Source organism: Poromitra crassiceps (genome assembly GCF_964638095.1).
Source record: "Poromitra crassiceps genome assembly, chromosome: 15".
NCBI lineage: Eukaryota > Metazoa > Chordata > Actinopteri > Beryciformes > Melamphaidae > Poromitra > Poromitra crassiceps.
The window spans coordinates 42,185,636-42,207,697 of record NC_139634.1 but is presented as its reverse complement, the minus strand read 5'-3'; the positions used below and the strand labels follow the sequence as shown (position 1 = coordinate 42,207,697).

The window sequence follows — 22,062 nt, the reverse complement described above, 5'->3', positions numbered from 1 at the left end:
AGGCCCTCTGCTCTCAGGCCCTCTGGTCTCAGGCCCTCTGCTCTCAGGCCCTCTGCTCTCAGGCCCTCTGCTCTCAGGCCCTCTGGTCTCAGGCCCTCTGCTCTCAGGCCCTCTGCTCTCAGGCCCTCTGCTCTCAGGCCCTCTGCTCTCAGGCCCTCTGGTCTCAGGCCCTCTGCTCTCAGGCCCTCTGCTCTCAGGCCCTCTGCTCTCAGGCCCTCTGCTCTCAGGCCCTCTGCTCTCAGGCCCTCTGCTCTCAGGCCCTCTGCTCTCAGGCCCTCTGCTCTCAGGCCCTCTGCTCTCAGGCCCTCTGCTCTCAGGCCCTCTGCTCTCAGGCCCTTGTCTCTATCATTTGAATGCCTCCATGTTTACGTCACACTCACAGATTGAGGCTGGAACATCTTGATCTAGCTCTTTTAGGCTGGAACATCTTGATCTAGCTCTTTTAGGCTGGAACATCTTGATCTAGCTCTACATTGGTGGAATAGCTGAGTCATACAAGTTACATCAAAGAGAGGGATTATTTGATTTCCGCTCTAATTCGATCCGTGTGTCAATTTAGGAGTCCTTGACATGAAACGTTTGTGAACCACTGAGCTAGATTGTTTGCCTTGTTGTGTTGCTTGTTTTATATCAGTTGTTAGGTTAGGCTGTAGAGTAGGTTAGGCTGTAGGTTAGGCTGTAGAATAGTTAGATTTTTTTTTTGCATTGATAAAATCTGCTCTAGTATACTGTCTGTTTTTCTTTTCTTTCTTCTTTCTTTCTTTCTTTCTTTCTTTCTTTCTTTCTTTCTTTCTCTCTTCTCCCTCTCCTGCCATGCATGTTTTATATAAGCTGTCTTTTTGTGTTTATTGATTGTGTTTAGTTAGATCTAGCTAGACTCTTTTCTGTGAAGCGCTTTGAGACTTGCATGTGAATCGGGGCTATACAAATAAACTTGGACTTAGCTTGGCATTCTCTTGCAATAGTTCAAATGATCAAAATGTGGGTCTGAATATGTAGAACATGAAGCAGACTCGTTTACAGCTGAACAAAAAGTGTGTCCTGCATTGACCTGACCAAATAAAAGGGTTTGTCCATTTGAATAACATATAACTTTCCCCCTACAGGGAATATTGACAACATCTTCTCCATAGACCCAGAGCTGGGGTCCATCAGTCTATCCAAGCCTTTGGACCTTCAGCCTCAGGACCAGTTCCACTTGACAGTGAAGGCCACCGACCAGGGCTTCCCTCAGCGCAGTGACCTCTGCTCTGTCCACGTCCACATCAGGATCTCTGACCAAACCCCGCCCGCCTTCGCATCGGAGGAGTACTTCACAGAGATCAGTGAATCGAGCGCACCCGGAACCCCGGTGGTCACCGTTTTGGCCTCGAGCCCCGCAGCAGTGCATTATGAAATTGAGAGCGGCAACCCCGACGGGTCGTTTCACGTCAACCCCTACACCGGGGTGATTTCAACCCTAAAGCACCTTGATTTCGAGAACGGTCTCTCGTACAAGCTTAAAGTGAAAGCCTCCACCACAGCTGGAGCCTCGTCGCGTACTGTTGTTTACATCTACTTGATCGACGAGAATGACAACGCCCCTGTTTTCCAGCAGAGGGAGTACCTGGGGCAGATAAGTGAGTCGGCACACGTAAACAGCATGGTGATGGGGGAAAAGAACACCCCATTGGTCATCCAGGCCTCCGACGCTGACAGAGACGCAAACTCTCTGCTGGTCTATCACATCCTCGAACCCGAGGCCCTCAAGGTCTTCAACATTGACTCGAGTATGGGCACGCTCTCTATAATATCACAGGTTGACTTTGAAGCCACGGCCGAGTATCATTTCACCGTGCAGGTGAGGGACTCGGGGGAGCCGTTGCTGTATGCGGCAGAGCCTGCAAAGGTCACCGTCCGCGTCCTGGACCTGAACGACTGCCCGCCGAAATTCGCCATGCCGACGTACACAGCATCCATCATCTTCCCGGCTGTCAGAGACACAGAGGTCGCGCGTGTTACGGCACGTGACGCAGACTCCACAGTGTCATACAGCATTACCGAGGGGAATCTTCACAATGCCTTTTCAATTCACCCCGACACTGGAGTCGTCACCGTTGGCAATGTGTCTGACTTTAGACCGTTTTATCAGCTGGTTGTCAAAGCCTCTGACGACCTCTACAAAGACTCGGCTATCGTTAAGGTGAACGTAACGAACGCAACGGCGAGCGACCTCAGTTTTGAGCAGAAAGTGTATTCGGCAAGCGTTACGGAAAACCTCATGATGGCCAAAACGTTAGCAGCACTCAGAGCCACAGGTGGCTATCTAAATGAGCCTCTTGTGTATTCCGTGCTAAACCCGATGGGCAGGTTTACCATTTCTCAGACATCGGGTGTACTTGAAACCACAGGCAACCCCTTTGATAGAGAGGAGCAAGATGTGTATGACATAGTGGTGGAGGTACGAGACATGAGAGCTCCACCTAGGACAGCTACAACCCAGGTCAAGGTTTACATAGACGATGTCAATGACAACTCTCCCCAGTTTCTAAACCTGCCTTTTTCCATGATGATATCGGAGGACTTAGAACCAGGCGATGTCTTGTATCAAGTCACCGCCGTTGACCGGGATCTGGGAGAAAATGGATCCATCATGTACTCACTTGAGGAGGACTTTGATCTCTTCAGAATCGACCCAGACGTCGGCGACGTGTCCCTTCAAAGGCCTCTTGACTTTGACGCGCTGAGCAAGTACGTGCTGACTGTCCTGGCGGCAGACGAGGGCGAGTTCAGCCGCACCACCTCGGCACTGCTCAGCGTCCAAGTGAGGAATCGAACCAACCCAGTTTTCCAAACTCTGCTCTATCCACTGAAAGTCCCCGAAAGCGTCCCTCCGTTCACCACCATCTTACACATCCAGGCCAGAAATCCAGAGGGCTATCGGCTCATCTACAATCTCGAGGAGGAGAATGTGACCAAACACTTTCATCTTGATTTCAAAACAGGCGTGTTGACCATCACCAACCCCCTTGACTATGAGAGCCAGGCCATGCATGTGTTGACGGTTCGAGCTACTGACTCGATCACCGGAGCTTTCTCCGAGGCATCGATCGAAGTAGAAGTGGAGGATGTGAATGATAATGCGCCCGTTTTCTCAAAGCCGACTCACACTGTGGACATTGCCGAGGGGCTCCCTGTTGGCACCTCCCTCATACAGCTGTCTGCCTCTGATAGAGACTCTGGTAGAAATCAAGATTTGACCTTTCAAATGGTGGAAACGGACGGGAATGAGACCGATTTCTTTGAGATAGACCCTCAGAGTGGCTTGATCGTTACAACACAGGTGCTTGACCATGAAAACACAAAGCAGTTTCATTTGAAAATCAAAGCTATCGACAACGGCACCGTTCGGCTCAGCAGTGAGGCCCAGGTCATTGTAAATGTCACCGATGTCAATGACAACCCACCGGACTTTGGCAAGCCCCTTTACGAAACCACACTGGATGAAATGGCCAAGTGTGGCCACATAGTCGTCAAAATCCAAGCTTCAGATCCCGACACCACGGATTTGCAGAACCTCAAGTACAAAATCCTCTCGGGGAACGAAGGCCGCTACTTCAACATTAACGAATCCTCAGGAATCATCTCCTTTTCGAACGTCTGTAAGAGGAATCTCGATCCCTACTACAACCTGACGGTGGCAGTGTCCGACGGAGTGTTTCAGAACACGGCACCGGTCAATATCGACATGATGAACAGCAACAGGCACAGCCCCTATTTCAAACAGAACCTCTATGAAGCGGAGCTTGCCGAAAACGCAGAGGCGGGAACTCGCGTGATCCGATTGGCTGCCATAGACCCTGACGATGGGCCGTATGGTAGCGTCGACTACACCATCATAAACAAACTCGCTGATGAGAAATTTGCCATTGGCAATGACGGGCAGATTGTCACAACACAACCGCTGGACAGGGAAAACCCCTCCCAGAGAATCATAGCTATTAAAGTGATGGCTAAAGATGGCGGAGGACGAGTGGCTTTTTGCACCGTCAAGATTATCCTCACAGATGAGAACGACAACGCTCCCGAGTTCAAAGCATCAGAATACCAAGTTTCAATCCAGTCCACTGTAAATAAAGGCTCGCCTGTCATCCAGATCATGGCTTATGACGCGGACGATGGCAAAAATGCGGATGTCACCTACACTGTGGACGAGGCGGAAGAGGTGACGGAAGACATTATCGAGATCAATCCGTTCACTGGGATCGTGAGTGTGAAGGAGAGCCTCGTCGGCATGGAGAACAAGATCTTCAACTTCAAAGTCAAGGCTCGCGACGGCGGCCTCCCGTTCTACAACTCCACCGTTCCCGTTCAGGTCAAAGTGGTGTCGCCCGAGGTTCCCCTCCCAAAGTTCTCCGAGCCGCTCTACACCTTCTCGGCCGCTGAAGACGTCCCCATGGGGACAGAAATAGGCACGGTGAGGGCAGACTCTGACATGCCTCTCATATACAGCCTGGTGAACGGCAACACGGTCGAAAGCAATAAAGACAAAGTGTTCAGCTTGGACCAAGAAAGCGGAACGTTGCTGGTGCAGAAGACCATGGACCACGAGAAGACAAAGTGGTACCAGATAGATGTGATCGCTCACGGGAACCACAACGGGACCAACGTGGCATCACTGGTGTCCGTCAGCATCCAGGTCCAGGATGTGAACGATAACCAGCCGGTGTTCGAGGCGAACCCATACCGGGCCTTCCTGGCTGAGAACATGCCAGCTGGAACCACTGTCATTCAGGTGAGGGAAATCACTTTCTTTCTTTCTTTCTTTCTTTCTTTCTTTCTTTCTTTCTTTCTTTCTTTCTTTCTTGGTAAATGGCCTGCATTTATATAGTGCCTTTATCCAAAGCGCTTTACAATCAGTAGGTAGTCTACATTCACCCATTCATACACCGATGGCGGCAGGCTGCCACGCAGGGTGCCTACACACCATCAGGAGCAAGGAGGGTTAGGTGTCTTGCCCAAGGACACAGCGACAGCAGCTGGGAGGGAGCGGGGATCGAACCGCCAACCCTTGCGTCATTGGCCGACCCGCTCTACCTCCTGAGCTAAAGCCGCCCTTTCTTTCTTTCTTTCTTTCTTTCTTTCTTTCTTTCTTTCTTTCTTTCTTTCTTTCTTTCTTTCTTTCTTTCTTTCTTTCTTTCTTTCTTTCTTTCTTTTTTTTTTTTTTTTTTTTGGGGGGGGGGGGGGGGGGGGGGGTATGTTTGGTGCTTAATTTGGGGAGGGAAAGAGGGTAGTATTGTAAGCTGCAGAATAAAGGCATGTGTCCATATAGCTTTTTTTGCGTGGAAAAGGCGCCCGGAGAAATACAAAGTGCATCATGATAACATCACCTGACGTAAGCCTGCTGCTATATCTCACTAACCAGCTGGTTAGCACCTCTAGTAGACAATACAGTGTTGTGGAAAAAAGCAAAGGCTTACCAGCTATTTCCAATACACGTCCAATATAATCCTTACTGTCTTTTCTTTATGACCGCTGTTACAGTAACATCAATTCACTGATAACAATGTCCTCTACTTTCTCAATATTTGGTGTTGCTATGGGAAAGGCCAGCATCTCCGTCATCGTAATTGGTCGGCTGAGAAAAAGTAATTCATGTCACCTCGCGCTTTTCTGAAAAGTCGAACATTTCTCAGATTTTGAAAGTGATCCGCTCTGACAGGGGGGAGAGAGAGAAAAAACGCCAGCTGCAGCGCTTTCTGGGAGCGGACGCCATTTCTGCGGCTTGCAGCCATTTCCCGTTTCTTTTGGTGATGAAAGGGCACTGGTGCTCGCGGGAGAAAATGCTATATGGTCACTCAGCTTCATGGAGTCAAACAAAAGAGAAATGATGAGGAAAACTGTGTCACTGTGGGCTTTTATCAGGTGTGGACGGGACAATTCCAGTTCTGGTTTCTTATACAAATATGCTTGTTGTTATTATTATCACCACCAATCCCGCATGTTGAATAATCCCAGGTGACCGCCAACGACCCGGACACCGACACCAACGGCCTGGTGACCTACAGCCTGGAGTCGCTCCCTGATGACATCACGGGCGGCGTCACCGACGTGTTCTCCATCGACGGCGACAGCGGCTGGATCACAACCCTCAGGGAGACGGACTGCGAGGCGACGCGGCTCTACAGGTTCAGCGTGACGGCCGTGGACCACGGGGGCGACGTCAAGCTGTCGTCCTCGGTGCTGGTGGAGGTGACCGTGACGGACGAGAACGACAACGCGCCGCGCTTCTCCGAGGACACGTACCACGGCTCGGTGCTGGAGAACAGCCGGCCCGGTGACGTCATCATCTCCATGACAACCACCGACGCCGACGTGTCGCTGGAAAACCGCCTTGTGACGTGTTACATCACAGGTGTGTGTGTGTGTACTTTTGTGTATTGATATGGACATGCGTATGTGGCTTCTTGTTAGGGATGGTAAGTGCACATGGGTGCAACCAGCATAAAAGTTCAAGATGCAATTGCACCAGTTAAAAAAGTGCAACAGATTCAATTTGGGGATGAACTCGAGAAATCACGTGCGTTGTGCGCTCATTTCTGGCACCGCGCGCTTCACGCTCAACAGTTGAGCAATTGTGCGTCACGAGAAACCGCCCGCTTCCTTATTACAGTATAGTAGTCAGATATTAGTAGAGGCCCTGTGCCTTTAAAGAAACAGCATACATGAGATGCTTCTACTGACTTGCAGTAGCCTAGAGAAACAAATGTGAAAGTAAAAATGTCACTTTTTATTATTATTTGCTGCTTAAAGTCGAAATGAACCCAACGGAGCCCAAGTGGCGCGTGGGTCGCAGTCCATTTCAGACTGAAAACATAACTGAGTCTGAGATGACAGGTTGAGAGGCGGGTCATAGTAGCATGTCGATGATTTGACTGGATTGGACTTTGGCCAATCCTGTCGTGTTCCGCCCCCAAATCGAGTGGGATTCAGCGTGTTGTGGCGCTCTCCTCGAGAAGAGCCTGGTGACGCGAGGTTAGTGGCTGAGTGGAGCTCAGCGAGTCGCAGGCAGCCAGCTGCCTTTGTGTTGCGGAGCGGAGATTGCAGCCCGTCGGCCTGGAATCTCCGAGGGGCGACCCCTGACGACCAGGCTCTCTGAGGCACGCGCCGTTTACGCTATTGCGGTAAATACAATATTCCTGGAATGCGAGTTTAAGAGCCAGTTAGTGTACATTTCTTTGCATTCTTAGACATTCTTAGACGTTTGCTTTATTTTGTATGTTACATACAATTGGCCAAGTTAGTAGTTAGTTTATGGGCTAGAAATTCTGCCAGATGACAGGCACTAGGCGCCATTTTCTTCTTCATTTGAAAGATAAAATTATCCTGAAATAAGGATTTGATTGACAGCTGCCATGTCGTTATATGATTGGTTGAAATGGTGTCGAAATTTGATCGAACTATGTGACGTCAGCAAACTGTACGTTACTGTTATGAATGAAATCTTGAGAAATGAACTTTTGATGTGAAAAAATGTGAAAAACTAAAGAAATTAGATTTTTGTGTTTTTTTTTTGGCATACATTATTAAATAGGTGCACTGAATACCCATGTATTTGCACTAAACGAAAAGAAAAGTCATTTTTGGGTTCAGCTCGACTTTAAGAAATAAAAATCAAACCGTGTTGAATTGTATTGCATTGAATCAAATCAAATCATCGTGTCAAATGGGAATAGGGGTGAATCGCATCACATTGGTCACAGTTGCTTCATGCAGTGTGTATCATTCATGTATTCAATCATTGGCAATGCATCGATGCATCACATTTGCCTCAGTGATGGACATGCTCTGCTTTGTGTGTGTGTGTGTGTCTGTGTGTGTGTGTGTGTGTGTAGGTTGCCTGTGTGTGTTTATGCATTAATGCATGTGTGTATGTTTATGCATTTGTATGTGTGTTTACGTATTTGTGTCCTTTGTGTGTGTGTGCGTGCACAGGTGCAGGTGCACGACTGCACGTGTGTCCATGTTACTTGTGCTGAACGTTTGCTGCACTCACTGTAGGATTGATCTAAACGTTAACGAGGGGAAATAAGCTCCGTCTCGATCGCCTTCATGTGAGCCGTGTTGTGATGTTCTTCAGCCACAGACTGATCACAGAGCCGTGTTGTGATGTTCTTCAGCCACAGACTGATCACAGAGCAGGCAGCTTGACAGCAGTGACGGACAGGAATACTAACATGCTGCCCGGAGGCTAATGGCAACAACAACAACGCCTTGACTCGCATGCAAATCCTGTGTGTTCCCCCTCAGTTAGGCCCTGATCACTCAGCGGAGCTCGCTGTCACAACCTTGTTTTTATCATGTGTGTAAGGAAGGACTATTTGCATTTGAGTTATGTAGGTCGACATCGTAGGTTTGCACTGATTCCCTTATTGCGCAAAATTTGGCAATGCATCCTGCCTCACCCTGCCTTAAAGTCGAGCTGAACCCAAAAATGACTTTTCTTTTCTTTTTACCTGCGTATGCAGTGCACCTATTTAATAATGTATGCAAACAAAATCACAACAATCTAATTTCTTTAGTTTTTCACACTTTTTCACATCAAAAGTTCATTTTTCAATATTTCATTGATAACAGTAATGTACAGTTTGCTGACGTCACCTACTATCAGATTTCTACCCCATTTCAACCAATCATATCACGACATGCAGCTGTCAATCAAATCTTCATTTCAGGATCATTTTCTCTTCCAAATGAAGTCGAAAATGGCGCCTAGTGCCTGTCATCTAGCAGAATTCCTATCCCATAAACTAACTACTAACTTGGCCAATTGTTAGAAACATGAACAAAAAACAAAAACTATAATCTCTAAGAATGCAAAGAAATGTAACTGACTCGTTAAAACGCGCATTCCAGGGATATCCTATTGTTACAGCAGCGATAATGGCGCGCGCATCTGAGAGCTTGGTTGTCAGGGGTCGCACTTCGGAGATTCCAGGCCGACGTGCTGCACTCTCCGCTCGGCAACACGAAGGCAGCTGGCTGCCTGCGGGTCGCTGAGCTCCACTCCTTCCGTCAAAAGGCTTTTCCCGAGGGGAGCGCCACAACACACTGAATCCCACTCGATCTGGAGGCGGAACACGCCAGGATTGGCCAAAGCCCAATCCAGTCCCCAGAATTGTCAAATAAAATCATCGAGATGATACTATGACCCGCCTCTCAACCTCTTAGACAAACTATGTTTTCAGTCTGAAACGGACTCATTATGCATGTGACGAACAGGTTCAGTTCGACTTTAAGCAGCTGCTGACCCGCCTAAAATAATGTATTAGTATTAGTTTTAATACAGCTTTAGTTTCCACCTCCCCCCCATAAAGGCTTTCCCACCCTTCAAAGAATACATTTCTGGGGGAACTGCTAAATAATGGCAGCTTGTTTTTGCATGACATACAGAATATCTGTATGATATACTGGCTGTTGGCATCTTCAGTCCAGAAATTTTGCTTGATGGGTATTGGCCTTCAAGAACCCAAGGACCAGTAGGTGCTCTTCCCTCTGGTCGCATGAATAACTTCTTGTCTGTATTATCCTGATGGGTGGACGGGAGGTGGACGAGGGGAGGTATGGATATTGGAATCGTTGGCTTAAGCAATCAAAATGTATGTACTTATGGCTGACGATGTTGCAATTAAAAAAATAATTATAAAAAAAATATCCCCATCCCCAATGCCCCAGGGCAGAGAAAGGGACACTGTCATGTGAGTGAGCAGCGTCCTTCGGATGAGATCTTAAACACGGTGCCCTGGGGGGTGTAACCCCGGTGCCCTGGGGGGTGTAACCCCGGTGCCCTGGGGGGTGTAACCCCGGTGCCCTGGCTAAATTCCCACACAGGCCTTCCTTCCATCTTGGCCACCTAATCATCCCTCGTTACTTAATTGGCACATTCAGTCCTCCACCGTGATAGCTGATGTGTGGTGAGCGTTCTGGTGCTAACTGTCTACCGTGCATCACCCAGGTGGCTGGTACACATCGGTGGTGGACGAGTTGAGTGCTCCCCTCTTGCAACGTCATTGTCTCTTTTGATTTGTCTTGATCTTGTCCTGTATTCCTGCTCTATCTAATGTCTTGTCTTGTGTAAAGCACTTTGAATTGCCTGGAAATGTTGCTGGATAGCCTAACTTGTCTTTGCTCTCCCGACCTGCAGATGGCGACCCGCTGGGCCAGTTTGCCATCGTTCAGGTGGGGGATGAGGGTGAGTGGGGTCTGATCGTGAAGGAGCCTCTGGACAGAGAACTCAGAGACAGGTTCACGCTGCGCGTCACCGCCACCGACGGACGCTACGAGGCTCCCGCCACGCTCGACATCCACGTGCTCGACATCAACGACAACAGTCCGCTCTGTGAACAGGTCAGTCCAGACTAGGGATGCACATCTTCATCAATTTCCTTATCAACTGATTAGTCACGTTAACCATCAATTATTGATTATTCATGATGTTAAAAAAAAACTGCTTTTGACAGAAAATACAAAATGTGTGTTTTTTTAATACCCATCTACTCAACAACCAACCAACCAAGCAAACTCGTGCTGTATTTCAACATTGTATTTACAATGTTTACAATGAATTCTGTTGTCTTTTTGAGTGTAATAATCCTACACTGGACTTTTTGCCTGCTTGCTTGGTTTTCTTTTTCTCGATAAAAACTTAACTTAAAAAAAAAGTAAAAAAAAGAAGTTTCAAATAAGATCTATTCATTTGAGTTAGCATTTGAGTTCATCTACAGTCTGCAGTGTAGACTCTACATATCACCACATTGAATAAGCCGTTATAATTAAATAAATAAAGCACACTATAATCAGTGAGTGTTTTTGTATTTGTAGCGCAGAAGTGTTTCCTTTATTAGGTAGTTGATGTTATTTGTGTGTTGTTGTTGCTTCATTTTCTTACGGCTTTTACAGCTATAACGTTCCATAGAGTGCTGTGCAAATGGTGTTGATGATAATTGTTATTCTTGTTGCAGCTGGTCTACACCGAGGTGGTGATGGAGAACTCGCCCTCCAGCATGTTTGTTCTGAAGGTTTCAGCATCAGATCCAGACGTGGGAGCTAACGGGCAGATTGCCTACACTCTGCACGGCAAGGAAGCCGACAAGTTCCATCTGGACCACAGGACAGGTACCAGGCCCGGCCCTGTGTTTGGGGTCAAAACACAAGTGCTCTGCTCTAAGTGAGCGCGGGCTGTTTTGTTTGACTTGCCGATACCATCGGCACTCCAGCAAATACTCCGACCCGCAGCTGCTGACAAGGAGGCGGAGCCTTTCTATTGTGATGGGTTTTTTCATGTCTGGAGGAATCTCACAGACATCCATCACACTTTATTTGTGTCATAACAGCGCCGTCGTCCATCTTTCCTCAGCATTGTCAGATAATCCCCTTTAAGATATGCCCCCCCCCCCCCCCCCTTCTTTTTTTTTCTAATATCATATTACCAATTTTAGATATGTCTGGAATTTTGCCTAGTGCATTAGTGCATTAACCAATGGGGTAGTAGTGGGACCCAAAAATGAAAAATAGTGACATATAAACTTGTGTTGTTTCCCCCAAAACACATTACTCTCACAAAGATTAGCGACATATCCTATTTTGCTATTTCAGTCTAACCAGTGAATAGGACAAGATCCAATAAAATGAGATGAAAGTGTAATGATCCCTGCATGGGAAAATCAGGTTATTATTATTATTATTATTATTTTCAATCTGGGATGGTACTGTATTATTGGCTGGTTTTGTTTTACTGTGCCTACTGGTACGCCATTAAGTTACCATTAAAAGTCTGTTTTCCTGGAAGTAAAAGTTATGAGATTTTCATGTAAAACAGAAAAGACAATTATTTGGGGGGCATTTATTGTTTAAAAAAGTACATAATATGGGTCGCAGGTTCGAGCCCCTGTGTTACCTCCAGCTTGGTCGGGCGTCCATACAAGCGCAATTGGCCGTGTCTGCGGGTGGGAAGCCAAATTATGGGTCTGTGTCCTGGTCGCTGCACTAGCGCCTCCTCTGGTCGGTCACGGTGCCTGTTCGTGGGGAGGGGAACTGGGGGGAATAGCGTGATCCTCCTGCCAGCGAAACTCCTCGTTGCCGCCAGGTGAAAAGAAGCGGCTTGTGAATGCACATGTATCGGAGGAAGCACTAACTGATGGGTACTGGGCGGGTGTCAGAATAAAAGTGCATATCATCATGACATGGAAAACTGACTAAGAAGGTGAATGCATGGTTATCCTCTCACCGCCCCTCTGCTCACCCTGTCTGCTGCCCCCTGCAGGCGAGCTGTTCACGCTGGCCGTGTTGGACCGGGAGGTGGAGGTGGAGTACAGCCTGGTGGCCAAGGCGTCTGACGGGGGCGGCCGCTCCTGCCAGGCCGACATCCTGCTGATGCTACAGGACATGAACGACAACCCGCCCCGCTTCTCCTCCAGCCACTACCAGCTCACCGTGTTCGACAACACCACCCTGCGCACGCCCATCGCCGTGCTCTACGCCCAGGACCCAGACACCGGTGAGCTCAGCTGCTGTGTTTGCTGTCGCTTGTCAATAACGGAGCTGCTCAACTGCAGGATCAACTGGCCACAGCACAAGCACGAGCGGGTCCGCCATCTTGGATAGCTACGTACGGTTACCCCACTATCCAATTAGCATCCCCTGGCCGGTTTGTTCACTTAGCGTTAGTTATCTGAATCGTACATATAAAGGATGTTTGTTTCGGGGGGAGCGAGCGCATCAACTTTCGCTCACTATTCGAATCATCACGTGCACAACCGACAAACATAATTATTAACATCAACGCTACGTTAGCTCGCTAAGTTAGCTGCTAATGTTAGCTAGAGAACGCTAACCCTAATGTTAGCTGCGAACATTACTGCTGCAAATCGGGCGGTGACCTTTGTCAAAATGAAGTCGCCATACGTTAGCTGTGCAAGATGGCGGACCCACTCGCGCATGCGCTGTGGCCAGTTGATCAGATGGGGCAGTTGATCGGATCAGGCAGTGACACTGCTGCTAGGAATATGTAGAGCAGTGATTCAAAGTGTGGGCCGACTGGGCCGTGGCCAATAAGGAGCTTCTATACAACTGGAGGCTGAACGGAAAAATGGCCGCCCATTCATTTGAGCGTAAGATGCTCACCAGCGCATGAAGCATTTTGCAGCGGTTTTTCCTCTTGGTTTCTCCCATTTACAGATAAGGCAGCATTGCAGAGTATCAGTCGCACTCGCCAAGCAGTGTGATTTGTCAAATAGCGAGTACCATGTAATCACAACATCCTGGATTCAAATCTAGCACCTTTGCCGCATGTCATTCTCTTTCCCAATGTGTCCTCATCACCTCTCCAATAAAGGCACAAATAACCCCAACAAATAGTCTTTAGAAATGTCGCAAATCAATCAGCTGTAGTTAAGATTGTTGTTTTGGAGAAGGCTGCTATGGAGGAGTTGTGCTGGCATCCTCCCTGTGTGTTGGACTAACTTCACCTGTGTTGATGACAGAAGCTACATTTTTGGGTGAACTGTTCCTTTGAGTGTTTAAAGTGAATTCATGTTGTTATTGATTCAGCCTCCATCTCTCTCCCTCAGCCTCGCTGTGCACTTTCTCACCTGTCAATCAAACCATGTGGGCGGAGCTTGAATTGTCTGTCGATGCAGTTATATTAGAGTTTCTGTGGGTGGCGCTCTTTTCTTCATCTGATCAGCCATGGCGGTTACCGTAAAATGCATCATGAGACACAGACCGGGCGTTTAGAACAGCCAACGGAGAAACATTCCTGTGAACTGGGTGTAGATTGAATCACTGTTGTGTTTTAGCAATCAGTGGTAGAGAGTTGCAAAAGAGAATTTCATTGATATGACGATGTTACAGATTAAACGCTGGTTTGACCAGAGGGCAGTGAGTCACAGACAGACAGAGCTGTGTGAATCATAACCCTGTTTGCCTCAGCTCAAAACACGTTGTGACGCCTCTATATCATGTCAACACTGCTGTGTGTGTGTGTGCGTGTGTGTGTCTGTGTGTGTGTGTGTGTGTGTGTGTGTGTCTGTGTGTGTGTGTGTGTGTGTGTGTGTGTGTGTGTGTGTGTGTGTGTGTGCGTGCGTGCGCGTCCTTGTACAGCGACCTTAGTGAGGACTAGGGGTGTCACAATATATCGTCCCACGAAATTTCGCGATAGTAAAACGTCACGATATGTATCGTTGAGATGAAATCTCATATCGCAAAAAAAAAAAAAAAAAAAAAAATTTTTTTTTTTTTTTTTTTTTTTTCAAAAAATAGACTAAGAAACGTCTTTGTTTGTTGAAGTTCAATGTGTGGAAAGTAGTTCAGTTGAACAAGTCTCTGAAGAGACACATGAGAAGTTATACAGGAGAGAAACCATTCAATTGAGTTTCTGGCAAAACTGTTTACTTGACAGGAAAAACTGAAGATGCATAAAAAATAGATTAAGAAAAGTCTTGTTGTTTGAGTTTGAAGAAAAACTGAAGATGCATAATGAGAATTTATACTGCTGAGAAACCTTTTATTTCAAAGTAAATCTAAGTGACGGTGTAACTCATTCTATTTCAAGATAAGCCTTATCTCCAATCTCATGTTTTTTCTAGTTGTTATTGTAATAACAATTTCCCACAACAGCATGTTTTGTATTTGTGCATTTCAAATAAAATACTACTTTTCCAGTCATATATTGTCATTATTCAAGTTTAAAAAAATATTGTTAAAATCGTATCGTATCGTATCGTTATCGTGAACCCAGTATCGTGATACGTATCGTATCGTGAACTGAGTGTATCGTGACACCCCTAGTGAGGACCAATTGGAGTGTTACTGTATACCCATTGAGCTATTATATTACCCTGGAGAAGGCACTGAAAATGGCGGCCCGTTCATTCCAATGAAGGTTGCTCACCTGCGCGCGTGTACCGAAAACGTTTTGACTCCTACTTCCTGGGGCCAGCCGTAGATTCTGCACAGTAGTGTTTTTCTTCAGAGAGAGAGAGAGAGAGAGAGAGAGAGAGAGAGAGAGAGAGAGAGAGAGAGAGAGAGAGAGAGAGAGAGAGAGAGAGAGGGAGGGGGGGGGGGGGTCCAGAAAGTGTCTCTTGGTGGCGATGGAGAATTGACCCAATCATTTGAAGCTTGACAAAGAGTGGGTTTTTGACTGTGAGTGACAGCCTGAAACATTTCCCCATGTTACAGCTGATTATTTCCCCTTTCTGGGTCCAGTGCAATACCGAGCTTGGCCACAAGGCCAAAATGGCTTCATAGTTCCTGGGGCCTTGGTTCTACCTGCATGGCAAGTGAGGATATTTGAGGAAAGTGAAAACATTTGGGACTCAGCTTCTCACACACGACTTGCTTTGAAAGGTTTGACGATATTGGGTTTAGGTATCAGTGATCCATAGCGCTATGAAAGCCCAATAGAGAGTCTTGCCTTGCGTGTGTGTGTGCGCGTGTGTGCGTGTGTGTGTGTGTGTGCGCGCGTGCATGCGTGTGTGTGTGTGTATGCATGCGTGTGTGTGTGTGTGTGTGCGTGTGTGTGTGTGTGTGTGTGTGTGTGTGTGTGTGTGTGTGTATGCATGCGTGTGTGTGTGTGTGTGTGTGTGTGTGTGTGTGTGTGTGTGTGTGTGCGTGTGTGTGTCTGTGTGTGTGTGTGTGTGTGTGTGTGTGTGTGTGAATTTGGCAGTACTAACCCTAAATCTAATAAGGGACTTCATGGCTAAGCCTGTCCCAACATAATAGGAGACTTAATGCTAACCTGTCCCAGCAGAGTGTAAACGCCCACTCCGTCATTCCAGGTGTGCACCGGCTAAGTCTTTGTCTTTTGGGTTCACACAGTACAGTACGCCCAGGGATTTGAACCATGAACCCTGGCAGAGTTAGTGCCTTGCTCTACCACTGAGACTTCAACCAGTTAACCTTTCGCCGAATCACCAACTAGTCCATAACCAGTGTTGGGCAAGTTATTTTCAACATGTAATATACTACATATTACTAGTTACTTTTTTTTTTTTTTTTTTTTTTTTTTTTTTGTAATTTACTTTTTATTGTTATTATTATTTTCAATGACAAACAAAACAATACAGAACAAACCAGTACAAAAGAAAAACAGACATAAATAAACGAAAAAGACAGGGGAGGATCTTTAACCATTCAATCTTGCACTCATCTACATTCACATAGTCATTCATTCGTACCCACATACAGTTCTCATTGATAAGCGTGTACACACACCACCATGTTTCTTCTCAGCTATACAAAGTCAGGCCTTATATCCCATACATAGGCAAGCCACTTCCACCACTTATCTTCAAAGGAATCAGCTTGAGCTCTTAGTCTAAATGTTACTCTCTCCATTACATATATCGAGTGGATTAGATCTATTACTAGTTACTTTCCTTTGAAAGTAATAAGTTACTTTACAATATTACTTTCTGTGTAGAGTAACTCGTTACTTATTACACTACTTTTGCATTACTTTTACCAAAACAACAGCAGCAGCAGAATGACATTGCCGCTCCGGAACCATCCTGAAAAAAAAATTCAAACGCCTTGAAGTCAGTGTAAACCATCCAAAATTCTAAATGTTATTGTTTTCCTTTGTTATTGTCATCTATAGTGGTTATTTGCATAAAAACACAGTTTGATTAGGGAATGATTGTATCTTTATTCAATATGTGCTTTGATTTAATAAAATGTAACTCAATTTGTAACTTGAGTTACTTGAGAAAGTAACTGGTATAATATTTCTGAAATCCTATAAGTAATAAGTTATATTACTGAGTTCCTGCTAAAAGTAATATATTACATGTAATATGTTACTTTTGTAATGAGTTACCCCCAACACTGTCCATACCACTGGTATGAACAGTCAACTGATGCTCTCAACTGCAGAATCTCTTTCATTCATTCGTTATTTTTCTCTCTTTACGGCCAACGCTAGTTAGTTGCTGAACTACTAAATAATAATGAATGACTAAAAATACATTTGAATTGACTAAACTATTGCAATATGTAGTTAAACTACTTGTTAAACTAAAGCAATAAGTGTTGTAAAAGTCAAGCACAGCTTCACAGGGCTTATTGCTTTTATGAAATGGTTACTACTGTACATACATGTACAAATCAACCATCAACAAATAATCCTTCTTCCTCCAAGTTGTCCTTCAGCCGCAACATAAAACAATGGCTGCCAAGCAACACACAGACGCAACAACACACAGACGCAACAACACACAGACGCAACAACACACAGACGCAACAACACACAGACGCAACAACACACAGACGCAACAACACACAGACGCAACAACACACAGACGCAACAACACACAGACGCAACAACACACAGACGCTGTTTGGCGCAGTAATACTGTGAGTGTGTGTGTTTATAGAGGATTTTACAATGGCCTCCAATGCAGCTCAGCCAATCATAATCAAGGACAGGAACTTTCTGTTTTATAATAACCAACAACCACAAATGTGTTTCCCCCCCCCCCCCCCCCACACACACTTTCTCCCAGACTGTCTTACTTGACGTAAAAGCCTCTTGTCTATAAGCCTATTGAGCCTATAAGCTTTCCCCCCCTTTGAATCTCACCTGCTGCACAAACGAGGCATTCTGTCTGTGTTTGTTATCACTTTATCACTGAGTCTGATCTCTGTTATTTAGCGCTGAACAAATACTCAGCTAATCCCAAGCTAACTCTATTCTGATTGGACTACACATGAACGCATATACACTCGCATAAGGACCTGTAGACACACACACAAGCACGCACACACGCACGCACGCACGCACGCACACACACACACACACACACACACACACACACACACACACACAAACACACACAGATGGCAAGACACACACAATATGCATTAAAACACAAATACAGTACACACAATAAGACCTGTAGCCACACACATAAGCACGCATGCAAACACACACACACACGCACGCACGCACGCACGCACGCACACACACACACACACACACACACACACACACACACACACACACACACACACACACACACAGAGCTGGTATGGGTATAGGGAACAGGAGGTGAGCCACTCCTTTAGATGTGCAGCAGCTTGTTCCTCCTCTCTGCTCTGCAACTTTCTCACAGACACGCGCACACACACACACACACACACACACACACACACACACACACACACACACACACACACACACACACACACACACACACACACACACACACAGATTAATTTACTCTGCACTGTTCACTGGAGGAGGTGATGTGCCAAAAGAATGAAAGGAAAAACTTTTGGAAAAGAGAGCAGTCAGAAAAGAAATTTAAACTGCAGTTGGCACAAAGGTAAAGCATCTACCTCAAACAGAGAGAGAGGGAAAGAGAGAGAGAGGGGGGACAGATAGAGAAAGAGGGAGAGTGAGGGAGAGAAAGACAGAGAGAGAGAGTCGGGGGGAGAGAGAGAGGGAGGGAAAGGGACAGGCTATGTTCAGAGCTGTAATGACAGTTTGACAGAATGATTAATTAACAGTTAATCAGTTGAGTTGATTAATTAATGAGTGAGGTAATTTGAATGTGATCTCCGCTCGGTGGCTCTAGATCAGCTGCATTGGTCTCCTCTGGAGAGTACAGGAACATTAGCACACATCACTCAGCTTATTAACTCATTGAGTGCCAGCCACTTTTGGAGAACGGATGCTCCCAGTGCCAGAGTTTTCAGAGCGTTTTCAGTGATTTCTCGAGGCCCACAGAATATTGTGTGATATTACTATGTAAACACTGAACACGCACAAGAACGAGCTGGCTCTATTGTATCATCAGCAAAAAAAAGTTTATTGATACCATTTTCCGTTCTTTAGTTATGAGCCGGAGAAGATAGGTTGTTTTCAGCGTTTTCAGGCTTTTCAAATTATTAGCTGAGATAATCCGCCTTTTGTGAAATGCAGCATTTCAAGCACATTCACTGAGTCTGAAGATAATATTTTCTGATGTAGTGACGTAGTTGTTGTGTGATGCCCTGCGTGCCCCACCCCCTCCCCCCCTCCCCCCGTAAACTCCTCCCCACACTGCACACAGCCTCACGCAACCATTATATTTTCGGAGTGCTGCGTTTGTGTGCTGCTGTCGGCTCTCAGCGCCACAGCAGGGAAGAGCCAACCCGGATTGCTGAATGGTTTGGCGTCAGGGGCTGCTTTCCTGGCTGCTAATCGGGTGGAGAAACTATACAGACAGACAGACAGACAGACAGGGACAGAGGGGCTCAGTTGTGAGCGCGGATTGACTCCTGTTCGGAGCCAATGTCAGCTCCCGCGACAGAGCAAATGGCTCTGGGAGCATGCATCGGTTTGTCTTTGATCCACGGCTTTTAGGCTGTTTCTCGGACCTGTCTCTAATCTGGACTGCACCGAGCAAGCACTGTCGCCACCTAATGAGTCCGTAAAATAGGTTATACACCTTCAATACCTACAATAATTGGACAGGAGATGCAGGGGGCTTTGATCGATGCCCCACCGTCAAAAAACGCATTGGACGTCTTTCGACGTCCATGGCACTCTACGTCACTATTTAATTGGACGTCCTTCGACGTCCATGGCATTCAATGAGTTAAAGGGATAGTTGGGATTTTTTTGACGTGACGTTGTGTGAGGTACTTATGGATAGTCAGTTGCCTACGCACAGTAGAATGCAGCCAGCGCTCGCAGGTTGGAGCAGCGGAGAGTAGCTCAGACAGGGAAGTAGAGCCGTGTGCTTCTGTGAACGGGGTCACGAGCAAAAAGGTAATTTAGCCTAAAAGAAGGCTCACCTAAACAAATCAATGTCAGTGCACATGTACGCTATATTTTGACCATTTTCAGCACTTTACTTTGCTGTAAAACAGCCCTTTCATTTGGGACTAACCGTCTTCCTACGCATAAAGCAATTAAGCATTGCGCCTCCATCAGGCCAATTAGCGTAGTTTTTTAAACTCCAGAACACAGTGCCAACATTTTCATAATGGAGTACCGCAGGGCTGACCTTTTTTTTTAGGATCTACCCCGGAAGTCCCTCCACTGCTGGTTTATACGGGGAAAAGGCAATGGCATTTTTGTATGGGAATTTCGGTTAAATGCATGAAATATGGTCTGTTTTTTTTAGGGGTTCAAGCCCGGAAGGGGCTGGAAACTCTATTGTATTTGCTATGTTTATCATTATTTATTCTTATAGTTTTTTTCCTTCCGTAAAACCGTGTATACGTCAGAAACGCCCATAGTAACCAAACGTTGCACATAGGCTAGAAAACCCACCCACTACTCAGAAACAAACAAATTATACCAATCTACCAAATTCCCACGATACAACCAACACTCCATTTCCTGTTTTTCTAACCATCCATACCACTGACACTGCCTGTCATCAGGCAGCTGTGATGTCATCAGTTGCCGAGTGCTTTTCTTCTTTCTTAAGCATTTGTTTAAGGCTTGTGACATCATCAGTGACTCGACCAATTGTGGTTTTTGGAAAACTCGAGCAATTGTGACATCACTGATGATGTCGTAGACATTGTGACATCATTGGGATGTCATCAGTGAGTGATGCCATCAGGGATGCAAAGTTGGGCAATTGTGCACTGCGCATGCCAAAGAGCAGAGATGATGTCATAGGCACTGATGATGTCACAATGCCATCAGTGATGTCACTCGTTAATCTTCTTCTTCTTCTTCTTCTTCTTCTTCCTATTCTTCCGTAAAACCGTGTATACGTCAGAAACCCTAAGGCCCACCTTATCCAAACTTTGCACATAGGCTAGAAAACTCACTCACAAATGAAATATTGGTTAGCTGCTTTCACAATGTGTCTTTGCTGTTTGATCACAAACATGCGCGCCTGAAGCCCACAGGTGGATTTGGCAGTAGCAACAGCCTCTGGGCTCATTCATTATTTCTATTTATTCTTATCGACATTATCACAGAAATGAACGCAATCATCATGCAGCAACATGTCCTACCCCCTTACCCAGCCCACTGACTATCATGTTGTTCTCTCTCTCTCTCTCTTTTCACACAAACTCTAACTATGTAACCATGTCACATGTCACATGATAACCTAAATGTTTGCAAACTATCTCTAGAACATAAACCACACAAACCAGCTACTACTGCTTGATGTAACTCAGATAGGGGAATTTCAAGTTTGTTCTCATCTGTCTTGTAACTGCTTAAAATATTCATGCTGTCAACTTGTGTTAACTTGCATTAAATCAGTATTGATTCTAAACACATTGTAACTGTATTGATGCGAGCGCAGCAGCCTGCGGGAGTACACTTTAATACGAGGAGCCTCTACTGGTTCTTCAAGGCAATAAAGTGTTCATAAACCATGGCACTTCTTCCACGGATCTCTCTAAACATGTGGAAATATCGGCCGATAAAGGCTTGAAAATGAAATATCGGCATCAGGCCAAAATAGGGTGACCAGATCCCAACTAACCAGATGTGGGACGAAGAGGACGTTTGTGTGGGACAATGTGGGACACGTTACCGGTGCATCAAGTTAGTCTAAGATGATAAACGTCTATCTAACTTAATAAATAAACATTTCCATTCTGCCCCTTAGCTCATAACATATGCTTTGCCCTCTGGTTGATTCAGTAGCACATAAGAGACTATGCAAATAAAAACAACAATATATTTTATTTAAATGCAACTTTCACAACTCTGACCTGATGACCGCTGAAGCCCACGGTCATCCATGGTATTTCCATGATATTCAAATTTTTTGGAAAGGATCTGTGTGTATGTATGTATGTATGTATGTATGTATGTATGTATGTGTCTATATATATATATATTGCTGGGGACCCCTGGAGACCCTCAAGGACCCCTTTGAGAACCCCTAACTTAAGAAGTGAGAAGTGTTTTTTTGTGTTGTTTTTGTCACTGGGTTGTGGAGTGCACATAACCCATCTGACAGAGACTGACAGCTGAAATGGTTTGGGAGTGGTTAATGTGAGTGTTGCACAGTGTGGTAAACAGTAGTTACTTCAGCTGCTGTTACCTTCTCTGTGTTG

At 45.9% G+C, this 22,062-nt stretch overlaps 1 protein-coding gene across 1 annotated transcript in view; it reads left to right on the top strand.

The window, feature by feature from the left end:
* Nucleotides 1–22,062, top strand: part of fat2 (FAT atypical cadherin 2) — a gene marked incomplete at its 5' end in the record, with an annotated part of 200,893 nt that overhangs the window by 54,947 nt on the left and 123,884 nt on the right. Inside the window, 5 exons of the mRNA XM_083652048.1 lie at nucleotides 1,107–4,774; nucleotides 5,998–6,394; nucleotides 10,184–10,386; nucleotides 11,001–11,154; nucleotides 12,302–12,535. Of these exons, the coding sequence (XP_083508174.1) occupies nucleotides 1,107–4,774; nucleotides 5,998–6,394; nucleotides 10,184–10,386; nucleotides 11,001–11,154; nucleotides 12,302–12,535 (4,656 nt within the window). The remainder of the gene's footprint in view (nucleotides 1–1,106; nucleotides 4,775–5,997; nucleotides 6,395–10,183; nucleotides 10,387–11,000; nucleotides 11,155–12,301; nucleotides 12,536–22,062) is intronic.